The 23,331-nt window shown below is 38.1% G+C and overlaps 3 protein-coding genes across 8 annotated transcripts in view; 2 read left to right on the top strand and 1 right to left on the bottom strand.

The window, feature by feature from the left end:
• The window catches only part of Rhp (Rhophilin), a 94,151-nt gene extending 84,426 nt beyond the window's left edge, over nt 1–9,725 (top strand). For 4 of the 6 annotated variants that reach the window (XM_053761951.1, XM_053761954.1, XM_053761956.2 and 1 more), the window contains 10 exons: nt 633–724; nt 1,065–1,214; nt 1,605–1,775; nt 2,124–2,202; nt 3,038–3,148; nt 3,519–3,639; nt 3,881–4,011; nt 6,307–6,947; nt 7,267–7,419; nt 7,868–9,725. In XM_053761951.1, the coding sequence (XP_053617926.1) occupies nt 633–724; nt 1,065–1,214; nt 1,605–1,775; nt 2,124–2,202; nt 3,038–3,148; nt 3,519–3,639; nt 3,881–4,011; nt 6,307–6,947; nt 7,267–7,419; nt 7,868–8,008 (1,790 nt within the window). In that variant the 3' untranslated portion in view covers nt 8,009–9,725. The remainder of the gene's footprint in view (nt 1–632; nt 725–1,064; nt 1,215–1,604; nt 1,776–2,123; nt 2,203–3,037; nt 3,149–3,518; nt 3,640–3,880; nt 4,012–6,306; nt 6,948–7,266; nt 7,420–7,867) is intronic. The other 2 variants (XM_053761953.1, XM_053761952.1) reach the window with 2 other exon arrangements.
• A 325-nt stretch (nt 9,726–10,050) lies between these two features.
• Nucleotides 10,051–15,711, bottom strand: LOC128679600 (S-adenosylmethionine mitochondrial carrier protein homolog). Its single transcript, XM_053761959.1, has 6 exons — nt 15,394–15,711; nt 15,051–15,171; nt 14,450–14,595; nt 13,136–13,234; nt 12,352–12,507; nt 10,051–11,005 (listed from the first exon to the last, which is right to left on the bottom strand). Exons 1-6 carry the CDS (start codon nt 15,448–15,450, stop codon nt 10,727–10,729), a joined length of 858 nt encoding a protein of 285 aa, XP_053617934.1. The 5' UTR covers nt 15,451–15,711; the 3' UTR covers nt 10,051–10,726.
• An 807-nt stretch (nt 15,712–16,518) lies between these two features.
• On the top strand, nt 16,519–22,928 carry LOC128679943 (uncharacterized protein). The gene is made up of 12 exons (XM_053762488.1): nt 16,519–16,708; nt 16,785–16,977; nt 17,242–17,443; nt 17,935–18,070; nt 18,478–18,613; nt 18,980–19,115; nt 19,300–19,478; nt 19,574–19,723; nt 20,332–20,436; nt 21,193–21,272; nt 21,622–21,718; nt 21,906–22,928. The coding sequence occupies exons 1-12, from the start codon at nt 16,614–16,616 to the stop codon at nt 21,987–21,989; spliced, it is 1,593 nt and encodes a 530-aa protein (XP_053618463.1). The 5' UTR covers nt 16,519–16,613; the 3' UTR covers nt 21,990–22,928.
• The last annotated feature ends 403 nt before the right edge of the window (nt 22,929–23,331 follow it).

The following is a 23,331-nucleotide window of genomic DNA, read 5'->3' as shown; positions in this document are numbered from 1 at the left end:
AAAACAAGAATTAGTTTTACTCTCTGACTTTAAAATAATTAATCGGTACTGTGCTAATGTAAATTTTATGAATGATTGATTATGGAAATGATTCCTGTCTTAGTTATTGTTCTGAGTTCCTTCCTCATGAAAATTGACGGATCGTAATGACAGCGCGGCCGCAAGGGCTCGCAACGCTCTGAGAACCAATCAAAAATGTTTTTGGGTTATTTTCTATGCTATCCCTGGGCCTCACTATAGCCTAAAATGCAACAGGGAACAGGCGAGGAAAAGAGAGCCAATTATTATTCCACACACTGGTGACAAATGTCTTGTGTGGAATATTGGCGCGAGCGGACGTGCCGTCCCAATCCGTACAAATGTATTTGTATAACCTTCTGTCACGTTAAAACGTTGGAGAGCTGAAGAGTGACATGGAATACTTGCTGTTGCTCCAACAGTTAGTGCGGCCTGACGCCAGAGAGCAGCATTTGGTACAAACAATAATATTTCCTTTCAATAGGAGCCTTGTTTAGCAATGGTGCTGGTACCGCCATTTACGTAATACAAATTTGAGAGGTAGGAGTTAACACTCGTCATAGTTCCCAACGCAACAAATTAAGTATGCACTAAAAACATCTTGTATATTTCAGGAGTCCCATCGTGCCAGCGAACAGTGGCTTTTGAGAAAGCGTGCGTCCTGTTCAACATCGCTGGCATCTATACACAGATTGGCGCAAAACAGGTGATTTTATGAGACTGTGGCGACATCTATCACGACATATGCACAAACGTGACGACGATACAAGCCGCATAGTATGCAATGCTAACGGATAGATGGCGCAATGATCGAAACACACTTAAAGACGAGTGCAAAACTCACAGTTATTTCGAAAAGAAAAAACGATTAGCTATTTCGAAAAAAATTATGTGTGTCAATAGATGATCTGACCATGGAGTACCTACTAATTCTATGGATCTGACAACTAAGTATATCGTAACAGTGCGAAGTGTGAAAGTAAAAGAAGGAACCGTAAAATAATTCGGATAAAAGTGAACATTGAAGATCATTTATTTTGTTTTAGGACCGGCACACATGCGCAGGTCTAGATGGCGCCGTGGACGCGCTGCTGCGCGCGGCGGGCACGCTGCGGTACATCCATGAGAACTTCACTAATGCGCCGTCTGTGGACCTCGCTGCTGACACCTTATTGGTCCTCGGAACGCTCATGACGGTGAGAAATTTTAAATTAACTTTTGCACAGAAGGCACACAGCAAGAAACAAACAATACATTAGCGGGCCCTGGAGAAAGCTCCGCTCTATAGCTGAGGAAAAAACCGGGAAGATGCTCAAATGAGAGATAGTCTACGAAGACATTCTTCTTCCTCGTCTTCAAGATCATTCCGATTTCGTTCAAAAACTAATGGATTGTTACGCTGACCAACATATACAGCGATTTAGTTTAAGTCAGATTGTCTGACCAGCGAGTGAGACATATTCTTCGAATTGTTTTGTCTTGTATCTTTCAAGGTTTTCTGCACCTTTATGAAGACTTTAGCGGGTAAATAATGTAAAACAGTAATGACAGTATGTCGCACGCTGGTGACCGTATTGTGATTCCAGGCGCAGGCGCGCGAGTGCCTGCTGGAGAAGCTGCAGCTGCAGGCGCAGGCGCAGGCGCAGGCGCAGGCGCAGGCGCAGGCGCAGGCGCAGGCGCAGGCGCAGGACGTGAGCCTGGACCTCGCGCAGGAGAGCGCACAGCTCGCGCACGTCTACCAACAGCTTTATGATAAGGTGGGAACTTATATGTCCACGTATTATACATATTTTTTATTTTTTACTGATTGGATGCCATCGACCCTCCCAGTCCCTAAAGCTATTACTATTATGAATGCCTAAATCTTTATACCTTATAATCTGGATTTTTAAAATCTGTATTTATCATCAATTATTCTATTTTACAAGATTTTATTTAACTATTTTGGTTAAGAAGGAATCTTGCAGATGAATTGCCAGGAGCGGCTTCGAACGGTTTACTGCGCAGATATGATTTGTGCCGCACGTTGAATAAAACTAGATCTCTCTGATTGATGAAAAGCTCGTGTTAAAAAATACATTTTTGTAAAAAATACTTATTTACAGATGCAATCAGAAGGGGTGCTAAACTACGTGCCATACTCGTGGGTTTCATTGGTCCACGTCAAGACTGAGTTTTATAAAGGTAAACAAATCAAATTTTGAATTTTTTTTTTATATTTTAACTTTTTTTGAAATAATATTTTTTTGAAATAATTTGTTTTTTCATTTTTTTAACATAAAAATCAAATCAAATAAGTAATATTTGCACACACATCTATAACTCTCTCTCTTCCCCATGTCATACCTGTCTCTGATGAAGGTAGGAGGAGATTAGGATTTTCCACTTGCCACCTTGCACAAAAATCTCACTTGCTTTGTCTTCACTAATCACCCTCTTCATGGTCGCTTGCCAGTTATGGATGCTCCTAATATCCCTTACGAAGGAGATCCTGGTCGCGGTACGTTCGTCCACTCTTATTGTTCATTCACCTCCGTTTCATAAAATATCTTTCAACAGTATCCTTTCAAGCCCAAACCGCCCCTTCTCGATAGTTTTTGATAGTAGGTATAGTGGGCAAACCAGCGTGCGGGTCATTGCCGGTTCTTCTTCTTCATAGTCGTATTCCTTATGAGGCTGAGGGTCGTGGTCATTACGTGGAATGAAACACACACAACAACTTTCTTGGCATTAGTAATGGAGTGGTTTGCCATTGCCTTCTCCATTTCACACACAATTTATTAATCAACCAGTGTGCAGGTTAGGTTTCCTCACGATGTTTTTCTTCACCAAAAGCAAGTGGTGGTCGATGAAAACAACTATATATGAGTAAGACTAGTATACAAACTCATGTGGCACGAGTAGAATTCGAACCTGGGACTTTTCGCATCCACAGGCGGGCGTCTTAATCATTACACCACCACCGCTTCCGGTTTGCCAGTTGCCTGATGGTAATAATAACCATTTGTTAATGTTCCAGCGTTAGCCCACCAGTACTGCGCGACGGGGCTACTGAGTTGTCCGCCGCGCGCCAGTAACGAGCGCCTCGCCGCGCTTTACGCGCCCGCCGGAGATAGTAATGTTGATAATGGTAAGTATAGACTGATTTTTTTCAACTTTCAATAATCTTAACATTCAAATTGTGTCGTTAGAAAGTATTTGAAGAAAAAGCTGTGGTGAAGTTTGGGCCGCTTCTTCTCCACCTGCGCTTTGGAAATCGGTAGTAGATTTAGTTTTAAGTAAATTTTTGACGTCGATATTTGATGTACTTATATCATCCTAACTCGAATATAGTGACCAAAACATTTGGGGCCAGCAACGCGTGCTTACGTGACACATCTTTGGTGTTGCAGGCGTCCGTTGTTTACTTAATAGTATTTTTTTAAAGGCTCTCTCATTCTCTGGGATGGCTCTCTCTTTTCTCACGGGGCTGTTACTGAAATAATGAATACATTACACAGGGTCAGCAATATCTCCAATGCTGAAAGACCAAGACCTGGACCAGGCGGCGCTGGGCCGCGCGCACCTCGCTGAAGCGCTCGCTTTGTATGAAGAAGCGCTGAGACTGCAGAGGATGTGTCGGTATGTAACACAATGAGAGATTAAGTGTTAATATAAATAGGCATGTAAAACTGTATAAATAAACATATTAGGACAAATCACACAGATTGAGCTAGCCCCAAAGTAAGTTCGAGACTTGTGTTATGGGATACTAGCTCAACGATACGATTTTTTTCTTTCAACATGTAGCATTATGATCACATAAGTTCAGTACAGGCTGCTAAGTATTAAAGTATATAATTGTAATGTGTCCCCGCGACAGCGAGCTGCGCGACAAGGAGGCGCTGTCGCAGGCCGTGCGCGCGATGCGCGAGCGCACGCTGCGGCAGCGCGCGGCCGCCGCGTGCGCGGACCTCGACCTCACCGAGCTCATCGACGCGCCGCGCATACTACGTCAGTACATCTACATTACTTTGTTTGCGATTCTAATTATTCTTTATGATAAAACAATTCAAAATTGAATAATCCACGACTACAGAGAAACGGCTGAACATCCATTTTCCAAACATAGTTAATGGTTAAGACATGCCTGTGGATCGAAAGGTCCCAGGTTCGAATCCTACTCGTGCCACATGAGTTTGTATACTAGTCTGACTCATGTATAGTAGTTTTCATCGACCACCACTTGCTTCTGATGAAGGAAAACATCGTGAGGAAACCTGCACACTGGTTGATTCTTATTAACTTGTATGTAATGGAGAAGGCAATGGCAAACCACTCCATTAATAATGCCAAGAAAGTTGTTGTGTGTGTTTGTGTAGAAATTAATAGAGCAGCCTCTAACAGCGCTCCTGTGCACATGGGCGTGCCTCAAGGCTCCATTATTGGTCCTTTTCTATTTCTAGTTTATATAAATGATCTTCCTTGTCTTGCCCAACAATTGTGTGATGTAATTTTATTTGCTGACGACACGTCACTACTGTTTAAAGTTGATAGAAAAAGTAGAAATTATAACAATGTAAGCAACATTATGTCACTTGTGCTTGAATGGTTTACAACTAATAACCTGGCTTTAAACACAGACAAGACCAAGTGTATTAAGTTCTCTCTTTCAAACGCACCCCAACTTGATATTCCTTTAGTAGTTAATGGTAAAGTATTAGAATGGGTACACAGTGCCAAGTTCTTGGGCATTACTGTGGATAGTAAGTTTAAGTGGGATAAACATATTGAAATCACGGCCAAAAAACTTAGTTCGGCAGCTTTTGCAGTGAGAAGGATCAGACAGTGTACAAACATCGAAACAGCTAGGCTAGTGTATTATAGCTACTTTCATAGCATAATGTCCTACGGATTATTGTTATGGGGTAATGCAGCTGACATAGGAAAAATTTTTGTTTTACAGAAACGAGCAATTCGTTTTATTTATGGGCTTAAGCCACGGGATTCCTTGCGAGAATTATTCAAATCGATAAATATTATGACTGTTGCATCTCAGTACATCTTCGACGTACTTATTTTTGTTAAATCTAACTTACACCTGTATAAAACATTGAGCGATGTTAACAGTGTAGTCACTCGTAATAGGCATAAACTTTGTATGAACAGATTCCGACTTAAAAAGGTTAGGCGGTCTTTCGTGGGTCAAAGTGTTAAATTGTTCAATAAACTCCCTGTAGAGGCTATTAACTTGCCAATGCCAAAATTTAAATCATATATTAAAAATGCTTTAATGGCTAATGCTTATTACACGATTAGCGACTATTTAAATGATAAAAAACCTTGGACCCTTCCTAAAACTTCCACCTCTCACACTTGATTTTAATTTTTTTTTATTATTATTTATATATTTTCTTGACATGTTTATTACATATATTTTGACATTTATTGTAAAACATATACGTGATTTGTGATCTCCAAGTGTCTGAAAGTAACATAGGTATCTATTATGTTAGATTATGGAGATCGAGTATGTCATGCACATTCAAATGGTCAAACCGGTAGCGGCATCGTGGATCGGGTCGGGAGGTTCCCTCTATTGTGGTTGAGCTTCGCGATGGCTGACTCACGCGTCAACTCGTGAACGGGTGCTGCCGGGGGAACTGGTCAGCTCGATCTTTTATTAAAAGTTTTTTTTTTTTTGTTTGGTTAATTATACATATATATATATAAGTATATATATATTTTCCTTTCATCAGCACTTGATCACAATCATAATATGTTTCAGTATACCTTTTGACCATGTACTTTATTATGTACTTAATGTTATATTACTGATAAAAAATTATACATAAATTTATATATAAAAAATGGTAAGCCCTTCTGGCATAATAGGGACCAACACTGTTTGAATGAGTTACTTTCGGCATTTCTTCTCAGCAGTGGTCGTTCCGAAATGCTAGTAGTTTGTAGCTTTGGTAAACATCATTTAATTTAGATTATGACGTGAAAAAGTGCCTGTGAAGGCCTAATTTCTGAATAAATGATTTGATTTGATTTGATTCATTCCACGTAATGACCACGACCCGCAGCCATAAGGAATACGACTATGAAGAAGAAGAAATCGGGTCAAAGAACCTACATAAATTTTTGTATTATTTTGTACTGTTGTTATGTTAATGGGCAATAAAGATGTTATATTGTATTTATGTTAATCTAATAAAAGAAACCGAGAAAGAACTCAAATGAGCTTGAAGATATTACATTATATTTACTCAATGAACTAACCTTGTTATTTCTATATTACAGCTTCATCGAAATTCCAACTGGCGTTAACACCACCAGATTTCGCTCAACATCGAGTTGAAGACCTATTCAAATCCCTTGGGCCTATCGCAGTCTTCTCAGCCAAACGACATTGGAGCGCACCAAGACTCATCCAGTTACAGAAGAACAGCGAAAAACGCAACTCCAGAAAGGAAAAACGCAATGGAAGAATAGACGATTACGAAGAACAAAGGAATGGTATCACAAGACCGAGCGACAAGAGAGACAGATCAGAAGACAACAGCGCTTATTACAACCAAATCATCAGAAGCGATGAGAAATATACAGATGAATATGATAATAAGAAATTAAACAGAGTCATGAAACAAAATGGCGTTTACATCAACAGTTATAATAATAATAATTATGATTACCATCCTAAAGTTTTGGATTACGATAAATATGATTATAGAAATAAAATTGATGGTTTCGAGAATGGGTATAGGGTTGATTGTGTTAATGGGAAGGTTAAAAATGGAAGGGAGAAGAGAAAGAGTGAGCTGAGGAGGGCGGCGAGTGAATATAATGTATCTTCGAAGTGTGATGAGGATGGGTTCGGCTTTTCTGTGAGAGGTGATGCGCCAGTTGTGATTGCAGCTGTGGAACCAAATTCGTTGGCTGAGGTTAGTTAATTATCTATTTAAAAGCACATACAATATTAGATAAAGTAAACAACAGATTAGCGGCCGCCAGCAAATTTGTTCGCCTTCTAATATATTTCACTCCGAGGTCTAGTGTAGTATAAAATTCAGAAGATAGATTAGACTCTAGTCAATGTGCCACTGATAATCGAAAAATATAAAATATTGACTAGATATTTCAATAAGTCAATCATTTTGAAAACAATATCAGCATCGCTAGCGGTCAATTCGTGTTCGACCCCATTGAAATACCAAAAACCAGCGAAAAAATAATATAAACTAGAGTTTGCATACTTTTTAGATCGGCGGCATGCGCGAAGGTGACTTCATAATCTCGATCGGCGACCAGGACGTGAAGTGGAGCTCGCACGAGGAGGCGCTGCGCCTCGTGCGGCGCGGCGGAGACTCGCTCACGCTGCGGCTCGCCACGCCCATGGACAAGAGCTGCTTGAAGGTAAGCTCATTGCTAAGATTCATAGCCACATATAAAAGAAATATTTATGTCCGTAGCCAAAGCATATGTACAGTATATGTATATTCGGGGCCCCCAATTTGGAGTAGGCGATAGCCTACTAAAAAACTAATATAGGAATTGCACAGATACAATTCCTGATGACCAACAAAAATGTGTATTAGTTTCGACTTTTGCACTGGTCGTAATCGTGCAGTTGCGACTTGTCGACCGTCCTCTCCTATTTCGAAACGTCTCATTCGTTATTTTTGTATGAAATATAATTATGACTTTTGTAAATTTCTGCGTACTATATCTTCAAGGTTAAAGTAAAGAATATTCACATATCTGATATATTCAAGAATTTTACTAGTATTGCCATAAAATATAGAATTATTTTTCGCAGAAAAAAATTAGTCTTAAATTTCTATTAAAGTTGGTTACTATCCAGGCATCCCCTGAAACTCCACGTCAATCGAACTCGACCCAGGGCTCGGTGTCGGGCGCGTCGAGCGCGTCGAGCGGCTCGCGGCCGCGCTGGAACCCGTTCCGGCGTCGCGCCGCGCACGCCTCCAATGTCATCTTCAGATAATTCCTCGCAACGCCATCTATTGCTCTTGTCTTGGAACTAATTTCAGTTACAGAGGTTTAAATATAAAATAAACCCCAAGGACTCCTGCTCACAATGGGCGAACTCAATTTCTGACGCGGATGAAGTTTGAATGTGACTTTTACTGTCGGAAGTGACATTTACTACGTCAAACACGCCAAAAATCAACAAACTGTTTATGGATATTATATAGCAGCTGTCATACATACGATACCAGTAACACACTACCGTTACTAATCACGGCGAATGGAAACACGTTGCTGGTTTGCCCTTGTATTGCTACAAAACATTAAAACTATGCAATGAACTTTAACTCGCCATATATTGGCCGGCAGTAACTGGCGTCAAATGACGCAATTTTATCCCTAACACCAGCCAAAGCATGTCCCGCGCACATGCACACAACACAATCGTAAAACAAACCTTGCACAACACCAGCGCCCCTAGCGGCGAATTCGCTGGCATTTGACGCTCATTACGTCATCCTACCATAACGCCATCTATTAATTTCGGAGCATTAAAATAAGATCTATTTCTAATAATTGAATTTCGAAGAAACCAACCAAACGTCATCTGTTATTTAGTTTCTAAAAGTATTGGGTTTGAATCTAATTCTTTACGGTGTGATGTTCTTTGAATTGTATTTTGTTTTTAATATCATGTAATGAATGTGAGCGCTTTTCACTTTTATATATTTGGGTTCCTAAATATATAAATTGGGACCTATATCGGCTATGATGTTCCAAAGCAATCATTTAATACAAACATTAATTTCTTATATCTAAACTATTCAATTGGGAACACAATTTCTTTAGGTTACTGTCAATTTTGTTTTATATTTTTACCCTTATAATTTGGTATTACTGTGATTTAAAATATCTTCTTAAATAGTTTACGATTATATTTATATTCGATTTCTATGTTTCAACGTGCTGTAGATTGAATACAATCAAAGTCTGCTTGGTATATTATTATTATTGATGTGGTTTTATTATTATTATTAATGTTCGGCAAAAATGAAAACTGTAACATCTTTTTATCTAACAAAGACGTGGACAGTTGTATTTTGAAAATAGAATTTATTCTTTTTTTTATAAGGCAGGTACTTATTTATACAATTATTATGTTTAAATATTTATATGCACTGTACGATATTATTATAGTTTATGTAATTAGTATGTAAAAGAAATATATTTTCCATATTTACATGTGATAAAAAAGCATCACAAAAATAATGTCACTAAGTAGTTATAAAAAATGTTATATTTACTTATATGATTAGATAAAAATGTATTTGTAAGTATATGCAATTAAATGTAATTTTGGTTGTGATCGATCTAAAAAAGTCAAATAAAAAAGTATATTTAATTGATCGCACCCAAAACAATGTATTATAAAATTATATTTTAGATTGTGTCACTGTTGCGGCCAAAGCCTGGCAACACAAGGAAGAGAGGCGACGGATTTCCGTCGCTCGCCATCTTAGACTAACTCACATCTTGTACGCACCATTGTCCAAAGAATAAATTCTAATCTACAAAACTCAGCGCCTTATAAATACAGTCCAGTCACAACCTATATTCAGGCCTCTGCGCCAACAGTCACAGTTTAAAATATAGGGTATGTATGTATGAAAATAGTAAGTAGTTAAATTAATGTATATCGTTGTATAGAGTTGAATAAAATCATTATTATCAAATTGTAAAGTAAATTGTTAAAGAACACTTATATCTTAAAGTGTAATGAAGTTTATTTAAAGACAAAACGCGTATTATTGCACATTTTAAAAATTATTTGTGTGTATTGTACTTTCTAAAGAGATCTGAATTGAATATATTACTTGAAGCGGTGGTGGTGTTATGGTTAAGATGCCCGCCTATCGAAAAGTCCCAGGTTCGAATCCCCTAATGCCACGCGAGGTTGAATACCAATGACTCGTGTATAGTAGTTTTCATAGATCTGCTTCCAGTATGGTAACGTGCTACGTGGTTGGTATTCCGTGGTAGGCCTTCCAGTTCTAATGGCATTAAAAACCTTTTCATATTAACGCCATAAATTTGGTGAGTTATAAATGTTATAAAGTAAAATCATATAAATAAATATTATTTATTAAGTAAAAATCTTAAATATAATATTATAAATATGAATCACATCTGGCATCTAATCTAAAACAACTCTAAACCCTTTCAACAAACAATTAAAACATAATTATGTACTTAAAGTACCAACACATTCATTAAAAATCATTACTAAATACAATTCATTCAATCATTCATTCAACTATAAGCGAAAATTTCTTTGGCATTATTCATTAGCTCTACCATTTTGAGCTTTATATGTATTAGGATAAAGCCGTAATTTTAATGTGACGTAAAAATTACGTCTACTAATGAAATAATGAAAACTGAATAGCCATAATAAATAATTTAAAAAACATATTTCAACAATTATTAAACTAGCTGTGAAGGTCCGACAAACAGACAGTTGCACGAATGATATTACAAGGGTTCATATTTCCTTCAGTTTAAATGCAACAACTTAAGTAGCGCCATCTAGTATCAATTAGGAACTAAAAGCAACAGTGGCACCATACCTAGTGAAAATTCGACGAACTAAAAACGACAGTGGCGCCATACCTGGCGTGTAAATTCGAGGAACTAAAAATGAAAGTGACGCCTTACCTAGCGGCAAACGCCAGAACTAGCTCCCGTCCAGTTTCTCCTCCACAAACGCCTTACACTGGTCGTAAGCGCCGAAGAAAAAGAAACCTCCGAGCATAAAAGCGGTCATCCTTGGTGCAACGCCGGCGAAAAGTCCTCTCAGCCCGGATTCGAAGTATATATCAGACAGTACTGGCACTATCCGCAGTTTCCGAGTGACGGTATAGTTTTCAGCCAACATTATTCTGGTTTTAGCGAGGTCCAGGGGCGTGGTGACCGCGGCCGCGAAAGCACCCGCCACTGAGCCGCATAACGCACTCTGAAAATAATTTGGTTTATATTAAAAAGATGAAGTAACAAATAAAATAATATTATAAAACGAAGACCTCCGCCGCGAAAAACTCTAAAAACTACTGCACGGGTTTTCATACGGTTGTCACCAATATATAGTGTGATTGCAACGGAAGGTTTGGGTGTATCATTCATATGAATATATATAAATATATTTTAGGACAAATCACACAGGTTGAGCTAGCCCCAAAGTAAGTTCGAGACTTGTGTTATGGGACATATGTTTTTACCCGAGCGAAGCCGGGACGGGCAGCTAGTGTTAACATAAATAAAATTGATAAATTACAGTGACATTTGATCATTTGTTTTATACGAAAACGAAGCAGTCACGATTTTCATACAAACTCTCATCCCTCATTAATGTAATTTGGGGGTTGAGTTTTGAAAAAAAAAAGTAGTCGATGTTTGAACGGGGTTGTTTAACTACATGCGTACCAAACATCAAAATCGGTCCATCTGTTTAGCCCTGAAAGCGGAACAGACAGACAGACTTTCGCATTTATGATACTAGCTTCGTCCCGGGGCTCCCGCGGGAATTTCGAGATAAAAGGTACCCTGTGTTATTACAGGTTATACTCTACCCATAATCAGTCTAGTTAATTTTGGGTGAAAGAGTAACAAACATACACATTTATAATATTAACTTACAATGTCTAATATTAGCAAACTTAAGCTTAAGGTTCGGTTATTAGACCATGTGTTTTACAATATGGATGAATACTATGAGTGTAATAGTCGTACCTTACGATAATAAATAGGTATGTATTCCATAAATAATAATATCGTGTGTAATTACTTATATCGTGTGCAAAGACAAATTACTTATAAGTTGTTCAAACAGTTTAATTTTGTAAGTACTGCACGTACCCATATATAGAACATAGTATGTGTAACTTAACGCTAATATTGTACGCCTGTAAGGGTAAACTGTTGTATTTTATGTGCCATCTATATCCAGTACTACACAGTTACTGCAATAAAGATATTTGAGTTTGAGTAGATACATTCAACTACCATATTTCACTTTATTCGCTGACTGTCGACGTTTTAACAACCTCGGTGGCGCAGTGGTAAAGTGCTTGCCTCTGAACCGACATGTCCCGGGTTCGATCCCCGGTCGGGTCATGATGGAAAATGATCTTTTTCTGATTGGCCCGGGTCTTGGATGTTTATCTATATATGTATTTGTTATAAAATATAGTAACGTTGAGTTAGTATCCCATAACACAAGTCTAGAACTGACTTTGGGGCTAGCACAATCTGTGTGATTTGTCCTAAAAAAAAAATTTAAAAAAACTGTAGATAATCACTTACCTGGAAGCCGCTTATCTGTCCATCGTTATGGTTTCTGACTGATGTCTTGAGGAGTTCCCACACCGGTAGCTCTATGAAACTGAACGGTAGGTCTCTCGCTACGGTTGAGAAGAACCCTCGATACAACCCTTTACGAAAACCTTCTGTCTTATACGCCTGAGGAAAATTTTAACAGAAATTTTGAGTCTGAAACAGTTCTCCGACAATTGCTTCCTCTACGAACGTTTCGCCGACAGAGTGTTTCGTCATCGGGCGTTTGAACGACAGAACCCTTCGTCTACGAACGATTCGCCGACAGAATAGAGGAGACATTCAGACTCGAAATTTTAAACTAGTTGTTCGCCGCGAACTTAAACCTCGCGAAAACAATACATTTTTACAAAATTGTGAATATTTGAATAACTTAAAAATTATATTGGCTGATCGTACCATACCTTTTAAATTTCATCAAAATCTGACCAACGGTTCGAAAGTTATCGCGTTACAATTATACATACACACCCGCACACGCACACACACACGCGCACGCACACTCACACCCACACACACACATACACACACAAACTTACTTTCGCATTTACAAACATACAAGATAAAAATAATACCCTTCCTTTGCAGTCGGATAAAAATAATACAAAATCTTTAAAACTTTATTTATTTGCGTTTTATTTATATTTTTATTGCTTTCTTAAAGGGAAAAAGGAGAAATTCGGTCTGAGGAAAATTCACGCGAGCGAAGTCGCGACCTCGAGCTAATATTCCTATACTAAAAATAGATATTTACCTCGATAAGTATTGATATACTGCTCCTTTTGGCGAGCCCTGAATGAGTTTGTTTCCTTTGTTTCGCTATTTCTGTTGGCACTCTAATTACACACGCCAACTGAAAGGAAAGGGCGCCAACTAAGAAAAATTATAAAACAAAATCCTCTACCGCGTCTGTTCGCTATAAACACAAAAACTACTGCACGGATTTTCATGCGGTTTTCACCAATAGATAGAGTGATTCCTGAGGTAGGTTACCCGAGCGAAGCCGTGACGGTCCGCTAATATAGTATAAAACGAATTATTATAACACATATAATATGGATAAGTCAAATATATATACTGACCTACTATATACTGACACCTGATTATACTACTACTACTGGCTTCGAAACGGCAGGTGAGGATGAAGCGGCGCAACAAACTTAACCACAAATCAATTTGGATGTATGATATCTTCAGTTCTTTTGCTTTTAAACTCTTAATCCATACTAATATTATATAGAGAAAAGATTTTTGTTATTTGTAATGAATAAACTCAAAAACTTCTGGACCGACTTCAGTTTTTTTTTTGACGTCCTCGGTGGCGCAGTGGTAAGGTTCTTGCCACTGAACCGAGAGGTCCCGGGTTCGATCCCGGTCGGGTCATAATGAAAAATGTTCTTTTTCTGATTGGCCCGGATCTTGGATGTTTATCTATATATGTATTTGTTATAAAATATAGTATCGTTGAGTTAGTATCCCATAACACAAGTCTCGAACTTACTTTGATGCTAGCTCAATCTGTGTGATTTGTCCCAATATATTTATTTATTTATACCCGAGTGAAGTCGGGTTACAAAATAAACTGAATCAAGATTTGTACAGCCTGAAAGACATTCATAAAATGACGAAATAAAAAAATCTCAATCTCACATACGATACAATCTTACTTACATACCTTGATAAGATATGAAATGGCCTACATTTTCAACCACAATTTAACTCCACATAACATTACCATTGTAACTGGGTACAACACGATTATAAACTGAAAAGCGTATCGCCTGTTACATTCACAGCTGCGATGCTTCAAAACCAAGATCCGGTTACACCCGAAGCCTTAGGTCTCCTGACGTCAACCCTCCTTGGGATGCTACTGTTGTCTATCATCTGCCTGAGCCGTGTTCCTTTACCTCGTTTGACAAACACAGCCAGACTTGAGTGGTCCTATTCTAGGATGGGACCACACTCCACAGTAGACTCTAATGTCCGTGATCCACATGGGGATATGGAGCCCTATTCTAAGGCGGCAACCACACACTTTATAAATTTTAACTTGAATGTTACATACCACTTCCCCTACACTGGCAGCCAACATGTGACCCACCGGGACATATTGGGATGGTAATAGAGGCGTCACCACTTTCTTCGTGGTCTCATAGGAAACAAAGAATAAAGCTGTTGTGGGCACTGAACTCGTGGCTACTGTGAGCAGACCTGGAAAAATATTCATAATTTGAGCTGATAAAACCTTTTCTTTTTCAATATTTGTCTTAATATGTTGACTGTGACAGTCTTAGAACTTGTAACAAAAAATTGAGTGATCAAATGTACCTAGTCTGCAACATCTGTTTAAACTCTTGGAAAATAATAAATTAATAGGTTATTCCTTGATACTATGTCGCACATCGCCAAAAAGAAAACCAAAGAGTAATTTCTATTCACAATTTCTACCAAATTGTGTGGTTCGAGACTGGAGCAAACTCAATGAGAATGTTGTCACTGCCCCTTCAGCCAACAGTTTAAGAACAGATTGGATAAAATGTCGAAACTTCAAGACACGCACGCGTCAGCTTAATGAGTTGCTAGTGTGTTATAAAATAAATGAAACCATCTCATTCTGCCATCACACAATTTGGGCAACGTGGACGTCTTGAAATATAAGCACACACCTCGGTAAACTCCTCTGAAGCCGCCAGCCTTTTGGAAGCCCTTCTCACTTTGAAGACGGGTCTTCAACGTATCTAGAGGGTACAGGGCCACATCCACAGACACCCCGGCTAAGGCTCCAGCCTCAAAACATTAAAATCAAATTTATTTATTTTTGTACATAAGCTCAGACTAGCTAAGACTTGCATTACGGCTAGGAATTTTTATAACTACAATTCAAATACGTTCATAATGTATTTGTATAAAAACTAGGGTTGAAATATATATTTTCAGGTAATGGTATCAGTTTTGAGGTTAGAATAAATCATTGGAATGTAAATTCGTAAAGTTCTTAAAAAAACTTACCAATAAAGGCGCAATATACTCTGATTTTTTCGATTTCGCTTTCTCTATTGACTCCATGGCAAATATTATTATGTAAATAGGTATTAACTACCTACCCAAAGTCACAATTTTAGCAAGGATAATATTAACCTTTTCCTAAATTTATCAAACGTGTAGGACACTTTAGGGAAAGAAAACAATCATTATTTTTCGTTTTTACATACAACATCCCGAGTTATAATTCTTTAATGTAAAAAAATTGCATGATGAAATTACAAAACAAAACTTTGAAACTTCCTCCGAGCAACAGATTTTTTATCACTATTGAAAGCTACGATGATGACATAACAAAATAGTGTTGCCATATTAAATGAAATTGCTACCTATATATATACCGTATTTTTTACGCAGCAGTGCAGGTTACTTTTCTACCCCGTAGGGATTTCGTGATTTAAAATACCTTTTGTGCTTTTCCTATTTCTGACTAAAATTATTATATACCTGGCCAGCGTTGGGTTTAGACGGGCAAAAGCCCGATAATTGTTTTAAATCCGAAAGTTTGCCTGTCTAACGCTCACGCACGAATATGAAATATTGGAGCGATCTCACTGATCGGTAGGTAGCTCAACCTCTCTTTCTTATGTATTGCGAGGTATATACATAGGTATAATGTGTATGTAGTCACCGTTTAGCTTTCAGCACGCAAGAAATTGGGTAACAGATGAAAGAGATAGCAATACATATACTTGTGATCAAAGAGTTCTTGAGTATCCTGTCCTGGCTTCACTCTTACCCAATAACTGTATGCACACGAGCTCTTTAAACCTTCTCAACTATACCCTAATTAATGGTGAAAATGCAATACTAGCAACATATAATATTTTTTATAAAATAAGAATATATATAATAAGTATACAGCCAAATAAATCACCATCATTAAAACTTTGTATTGGGATATAAGTAAGTAGGTACTGTTAGTAATTTTTTATATAAATAGATAAAATATTGCCGATACTAACGAAATCATACTTAAAGTAGATACTTATTTGTGTGATGCATACCTATATTTTCTATATTTATTGTTTGAAAGTTTACGCAGTTCCAGCGCGCCGCAGCGTCGAGCGTTGCTATGTTAAACATTAAAATTATTTATTTGTTATGTTGCCAAGTAACGTCAATTTCTGAGTAGCACATTAATAACGAATAGTGTTTTTTATTATTTCCCTTTTTCTTAATCTACAATGCCTAAAGTACAGCCCACCCCAAATCCCCATGTAGGGATCAAATATCACAGAGTAGATAAAGGCAGTGACCCAGGCTGTTACCAACTGCACAAGTACTTTATTGCCTTCAAATAATCCTTGCATCTCTTATATACTTGACTATTTCTAAACTATTTCCTTTTCTTATAGGCCTTACGACTGTCGTTGGAAATTCCCAATAACAAAACGACCAATACACAAATGCGAGCACCCAAATTGGGAGTATTCCATGGTACCCCAGATGGGAGGTTGGAGAAAAATTATAATACCAAGGAAACAAACTAACTACTACCCCGCTGTGATGCATAAATCGGACTATGAACGCCTTCAGCAGCAAGCCAGGGTAAGCGCCTGATGAAAGTATTTTTCAACGCGTACTTAATGAAATGAATAAATTTGCTTTACTATATTGGCCAGGCGTTTCTCCTTTTCTTTAACATTTCATTTTTTTCGAGTAACTAAGTATTACTTTATTTAACTATGTAGCTACCATGACATAAAAAATAACTACTAATATAAGACCCCGACAAACATACATATTCACATGTCATACCAATAACATCTCTCTCTCTCATCTCTATCTTAGAAAAGACCTGATTCTTCACAGATCGTGTCTCAAGACGAACAGCTTCAAGCCATGCACGATCAAGAGGAGGCCATTCAGAAAGCTGCCAAGGAATCAGAAGCTCGAAAGCAGAAATTGAAGGCCAGTCTGTTGCCGCAGCCAGGGGCAGAGACGGCCGGCGGGACTGCCGACCCTGAATTGGAAGGACCAGACCAGGCGGCTCACACGCTGTCCAGAGCTGAAAGTAAGACTGTTCTTCGTACGCTGTTGGCAGAGTAGTCATGTTGTCTAAAGACGCGTAGCATTGTAGCTCAGCATTTGTCTCGAACACTGCTTGGCGGACGTGTTCATTTAGAAATGCGAAGTTATATCTCCTCCGAGACCTTCATTACGTCCACAAGTACCATCTTTCTTTACACGATGCATACACGATATAAGTATATATGTTTCGTAGTAGCCCTTCTGGCTGATTGATGTGGCAGTTGATGTTGGCGTAACCGTCGTCGGTGAATATGATAAATATTACCTTCCTGCCTAATCTATAGTTTTTGGATTCTACAAAGTTCTGAGAGGTCTTCTTGATAGAACGTCCAAAAGTATGTAAGGTATACTTACACATAGCCTTGACAACTGATGGCGACAGCAGCATTCCCAAGGACGGTATACGTCAGGAAGGCGGCGTTGTAAAATCACAGCCGATTTTTTTGTTGACTTATTAATAATAACTTTCCTCAGTGATACGAGCCGATAACATGCAAGGACCTCGCCTCTGCAACCGAATCATCCTAGCATCGAAGTGCCACGCCATCCGCGACGCGCAGATCAACGAGAAAGAATTGATCAAGAAGGAATTGGATGAAGAAGAACGACGGTACGACTTTCTATCAAGTAGGCCCAGTCGATCCTACACTCTCTCCAACCTAAAAAATACTCAGATGACAGGGAGCTGTTAGGAAAAATGTGGATCAAAGAGTAATAGGGTATCCTTTGATCCACTGGTGGATCCAGAGGTCGAAAGGGGAAAGATATCCTTCGAATTAACGGTGGTCTAGTAAAACTTAGATCCACATTTGTTAATTGACGTCCATAGAAGAAAGGCTCCGCTAAAGTTTGCGCCGCTTCTTCTTCACCTGCGCTTTGGAAGTAGACAGTAGACTTAGTCCAAGTAAATATTAGCGTCAATAAGTGATGTATATCATCCTAAGTTGAATAAGGAATTTAGAATTTGAATATAGTCGGTGGATCATAACATAATGAGGGATAATCTGTAATTTTCAGATTAGATGCAATAATGGAAGAAAACCGTCAAGCAGCGGTGGTGAGAGCTGAGAATGAGGAGGAGAGGCGACACCAACTCCGGCTACAGAATCTATCTGCATTGAAGGAGCAGATCAAGTCTCATGAGACTGCCAAGGTATGGTCATTATTACAGTTTAGCAGTATGGAGGAAAATCGCTTGTAGTAGAAATTGGAGACGCCCAAGTATCGACATCTTTATGAAGAATAGAATTGATACAACATTAGCATTCCCACCCAAGAGTAGTTGACGTCAAGCAGGTGGCAGGTTTTAAGATCACACAGCTAAATCTTCAAAATTTTAAGGTTTATTTTCTTCACTGACCCCGGGCTATACGCACAGTTCACATTGCTAGATATAAAGATGAGAGAGAGAGTCGTTGAGCAACGAGATGCCAGAAAAAATCTCAGCAGTGGACAGAAAAAATCTATACTGATGATAAAAAGAGTTTGTCATTTATTAACCTAATTTACCATGTATCAGATAATGGAAGCTGAGCGCATTGAAGAAGAGAGCATCCGCGTAAACCAGGCGAACATAGCCATGCAGATAGATGAGGCGAAACAACTGAGGGAGAAACACGGCAGGCAGGCTAAACTGAAAGAGGTATTGGATCAAGGTACGGTATACCGAGTATTAGGTATCTACGTACAGTCTTTACCCACACCACTGACACTTTTACCACATATCCTGTGATTGGAAGGATGAACACAAAATGCATTTCTGGTTCAAGTAATATTAAACTCGCCATAACCTAATCATATTTTCATATTATACTAAAAAGGCTCCAATAACCCCACCAGGCAACGCCGAGCTGCTCTACTACAAGCAGCTTCAGAATGAGGAAGAGCGCATCATGGACCTCCGCATATCCAACTTCATCAAACAGAAACACGAGAGGGAGGCGAGGAACAAGGCAGAAGCTGACGCCATCAAAGCAGCCAAGCAGAAGGGCATTGACCATATCGCTAAAGCCCAAAAGGTAACCTTAATCGAAGTTATTTTTCGTGTTCTTCACTGTGATTTGGAGTTAATGCAGTTTGAGAATAAACCTCACACACCAATATTGTTCGTCAGGCCGAGCAAGAGCTGAAAGAAGAGTTAGAGAGGATCCGTAACCTGAAAATCCAGGAGGACGTGGAGAGGGAGTACCGTCGTAGGGAGAGAGAAGCCGCTATCAAGAGAAACAAGGAGATGAAGCAATTGCATGAAGCTAGAGTGCAGCAGGTAGGAACTGTACATTTCATTGGTGAAACAGAGTTTCTAGAAAATGTGTCCTCCTGTAGATGTGACACTAAGGGATACAAAGCCTTAGCAACTGATAGGCAATGATAACATTTCCAAAGGTTGACATTATTGGCAGACGGCCGGTAAGTATTAATATCACAGCAGAATTTTCAAGATTTTGTACCCCGGCTTCACAGGCCCCAATGCAACCGGGAACACGTTAAGATAAGAGGGAGATAGTTATTTCTTGTCAGGTAAGGACGCGCATTTTTTCATTTAAAATCGAGTTTGGATTGTATCTGAAGCTACCACCAGATTGCAACCAAGATACGAAATATCTAATGTTTTTAGTCAGCAAAATCTGTATTAGGAAACCAATTATTTCTACATATATATGGTAGGTTATATCATTGGAACAAGACTCTGAATAGAAATCTTATTATAAGAGAACTAGAGCGCAGACGGTAAACCGTCTGCGCTCTAGTTCTGTTAGACTCTCGTTATATTTAGACGATATTTTACCCTGCGTATAGCACAATGATTCCACAACATTTTTCAAATTACCTGCTTAACGAAATCTAACTATAAAGCATGTTCTGAATTATCAGATCACAGACATCCATCGCATGATTGCGCGGGAGATTGCCAAAGACGAGCAGAGTTTCAATAACGCCGCAAGGCAGAATGAAGAGTTCATCGCTAAGGAGAAAGCGGTAAGTATTACAACATGAGGAATTCCAGGAATCAATCACTTCTTCTTTGCGTGTCGATGGCGAATCTGCAAACTATCGGACAACTCTATCGGATACTAAATATTTTATTGTCAGAACGGAGCCATTTCGATGGAAACTTAAGCCGTCAAGTTAGCCCGACTATATATAGGTTTGGTCACTCGGGAGAGAATGAGTCATCGATTGCGGCGAGAAACTTCAATTTAATTTATATAGACTAGACCATGTTGCACCGGCCCACTTGAGTGTGCAGTGTGCGGTTTAATAATATGAATGTTATTATACTAGCTGAATTATGCTGTGATTCAAAAATAATCATTTACATGTAAAACATAGACCCATCGGCTAGATGTTGAGTGAACATACCTATGTTTTGCTGTTGCAATTTGGAATACAGGTACATTGTTTGGTAAGCATTTATTTGTAAATAAAAAAATGAACATACGCAAAATTCAAATTCAATATATTTAAATTATAGAAAAGAATTAAATGACCAATATGTCTTCATGAATCAACGGTGGTATAGAAACGGGTAGACAGATAATGTGTGCTCAAGACCACACAAGAAAATTTAGAACTTCATCGAATGAAGTAACTAGTAGGTACAATGCGAATTAGATAGTGCTCACAAACCTAAATAAAATTTCACTCTTTGAGATCTTGAGTAAATATACTACCGAAGATATATTTAGACAAAAGATTATGAATATTATATTCAATTTATTTCAACATTTTCAGTTGGACGACAAACGCAAAGCCCGCATCGAGAAGCATCGCCAGGAGATCATGAAACAGATCAATGACAAGGAGCGCGCCAGGTAGAATATCATAATAAGTATCTGTATATTTAATGTTTGCCATCAAAAATCGGAGCCTAAAACCGAAGCCAAAACCTCCTGAGTTTTATCAGGAGGTTCCGAATCGATTACCTATTGAAGTTGTTCAAAAGCGAAACGAATGGACGCGAATTTCAAATCAAATGTCCATCATTTGATTGTCATGATTACTGTTTTTTTTTTTCATTTCATTGAAATAACACTACAACACAGATAAAACTAAATTAAACTGTACAAAAAGAAACTGAATACTTTGTAAAAATACATCGGAGAGTCTAGCCGTGTAGGCAATTTGCAGGTATGATATGTACTAACATTTTTTTTTACCCAGGGCTGAACTACGAGAGAAGATACACAATGAGGGTGTGGCCTTGCGCATGGAGCTGGAACAGCAGGACAAGTATGAGAGGAAGGTTATCAAACAGAAGGTAAGAAAGGTTTCAAGGGAGTAGGATCAATTAATAAAACCCATAAGAAATTGGATTTTTTTTCAGGCGTATGAACATACATTTTACCGTGGAAAAAACACCAGTAATGTATGTCGAAATCGCCAAAGTTCGGCGATGTGTATAATCAGAATCAAACTATAACCGACGATTGTTATGTTATATACAGGTGGCAGCAATGAGACAACAAAAGGTTGCAGAGAAATACGTGAAAGAAGTCGAACAGACACTCGGAAAACACGGATATGCTTAATCTATCACTGCAACGGAATTTATTAATATTTTATTTTTGTATCTATAGTTCAATTTATATACATTTCTTCTACGTCTAAAATCTGTTGTGAAGATCCATCGTTAGTATTTTTACACTCTTATAATATTAACATTGAGCTATACTATAATATGTTTTAATATCTTTTTTTTAGCATCTGTCTTTCTTATCGACTGTGTTATTTGCAACACATCTGTGTCTGTAAAACCCCAAAACGAAAAGATAAACCGAAATCCTCAATAAAGAATTCGTGAAAAGTTGTCGAGAATACCATTTTATCATTAACACGATGACACAAACATGGCAGCACGTTTCTGTTCCCGTTGAATTAAACCGTTGAATAGTTGGTTCAGAGCGCTTAGTGCCAGTTACACAAAACATAATATAGTAAAACGTTTTCGCATTCGATCGATTTATATATGTACACGTACAGTCTGTCCGAGTAGAAGACTGATTTTAACGAACTACATATTTTTGCAATTACAATACCAAATAGTATGGTCAAGATTGGTTGATAAAAATCAGTGTTGCCAGCCAAGAGGACACAGCACCCGCGATGATTTTCTACTGTTTGTAACATAATTGGTACGAAATTTTTGTAATATCTTCGCTCATGGATAATCTTTTAGAATGTTTTTCATTTCATTATTATTATTTTCAAAATCTTATACTGCGATACACGCATATTCGTATAAGATTTGTAAGTTCACAAATAATAATATAGCCTATTGAAAGTATAATACCGTACCTCTACAATCTGTGGTTTGGCTTAGTAGATTGCTATTGCTAGAGTTAGTTTACTCTGTGATTTTGTCTATTTTTTGCGGATATGAGCTTAAGTATGCTCTGGCGTGGGAATGCACTATAATTTATCTATATCATCAATTTGATATTAATTTAATTTATAATAAAGGAGTGATATTAAAATAATGTTTTTTTTTCTGAATTTATTACATACTTCCATTTAGTCATATCAGATTTTATTCAAGCCGCAACTGACATGACTTGCGTCTACTTATCGCCATCTAGCGGCAAGTAGAAGCACAAACATCCTTGTTTTCGTTGTGATAACCGTAGTAATCCTACTGATATTTATAAAGCGAAAGTTTGTATGTTTGTTACTCTTTCACGCAAAATTGACCAGACGGATTGTTATGAAATTCGGTACGCGGGTAGAATATAACCTGTAATAACACATGGGGTACTTTTTATCCCAAAATTCCCACGGGAGCGAAGCCCAGGGGCGCAGCTAGTATTCTAATATTTTAAAATAGTGGGTGGACCACATTTAGGTCATTACAATATTTAAAAAAACTACACATTG

This window comes from Plodia interpunctella, chromosome 22 (genome assembly GCF_027563975.2).
Source record: "Plodia interpunctella isolate USDA-ARS_2022_Savannah chromosome 22, ilPloInte3.2, whole genome shotgun sequence".
Lineage (NCBI taxonomy): Eukaryota > Metazoa > Arthropoda > Insecta > Lepidoptera > Pyralidae > Plodia > Plodia interpunctella.
Note: the sequence above shows the minus strand (reverse complement) of the source record. Positions and strands in the feature narration are given on the sequence as shown.

What these genes read in the sequence shown, in the direction of transcription:
- LOC128679600 (XM_053761959.1), bottom strand. Translation starts at nt 15,450, where the DNA reads ATGGAGTCAATAGAGAAAGCGAAATCGAAAAAATCAGAGTATATTGCG. An exon ending in AGTATATTGCGCCTTTATTG is followed by an intron (nt 15,172 to 15,393) that starts GTAAGTTTTTTT and finishes TAATGTTTTGAG; the next exon opens with GCTGGAGCCTTAGCCGGGGT. An exon ending in CTGCCAGTGTAGGGGAAGTG is followed by an intron (nt 13,235 to 14,449) that starts GTATGTAACATT and finishes CTTTCCTTTCAG; the next exon opens with TTGGCGTGTGTAATTAGAGT.
- LOC128679943 (XM_053762488.1), top strand. Translation starts at nt 16,614, where the DNA reads ATGCCTAAAGTACAGCCCACCCCAAATCCCCATGTAGGGATCAAATAT. An exon ending in CACGCTGTCCAGAGCTGAAA is followed by an intron (nt 17,444 to 17,934) that starts GTAAGACTGTTC and finishes AACTTTCCTCAG; the next exon opens with TGATACGAGCCGATAACATG. An exon ending in TCATCGCTAAGGAGAAAGCG is followed by an intron (nt 20,437 to 21,192) that starts GTAAGTATTACA and finishes CAACATTTTCAG; the next exon opens with TTGGACGACAAACGCAAAGC.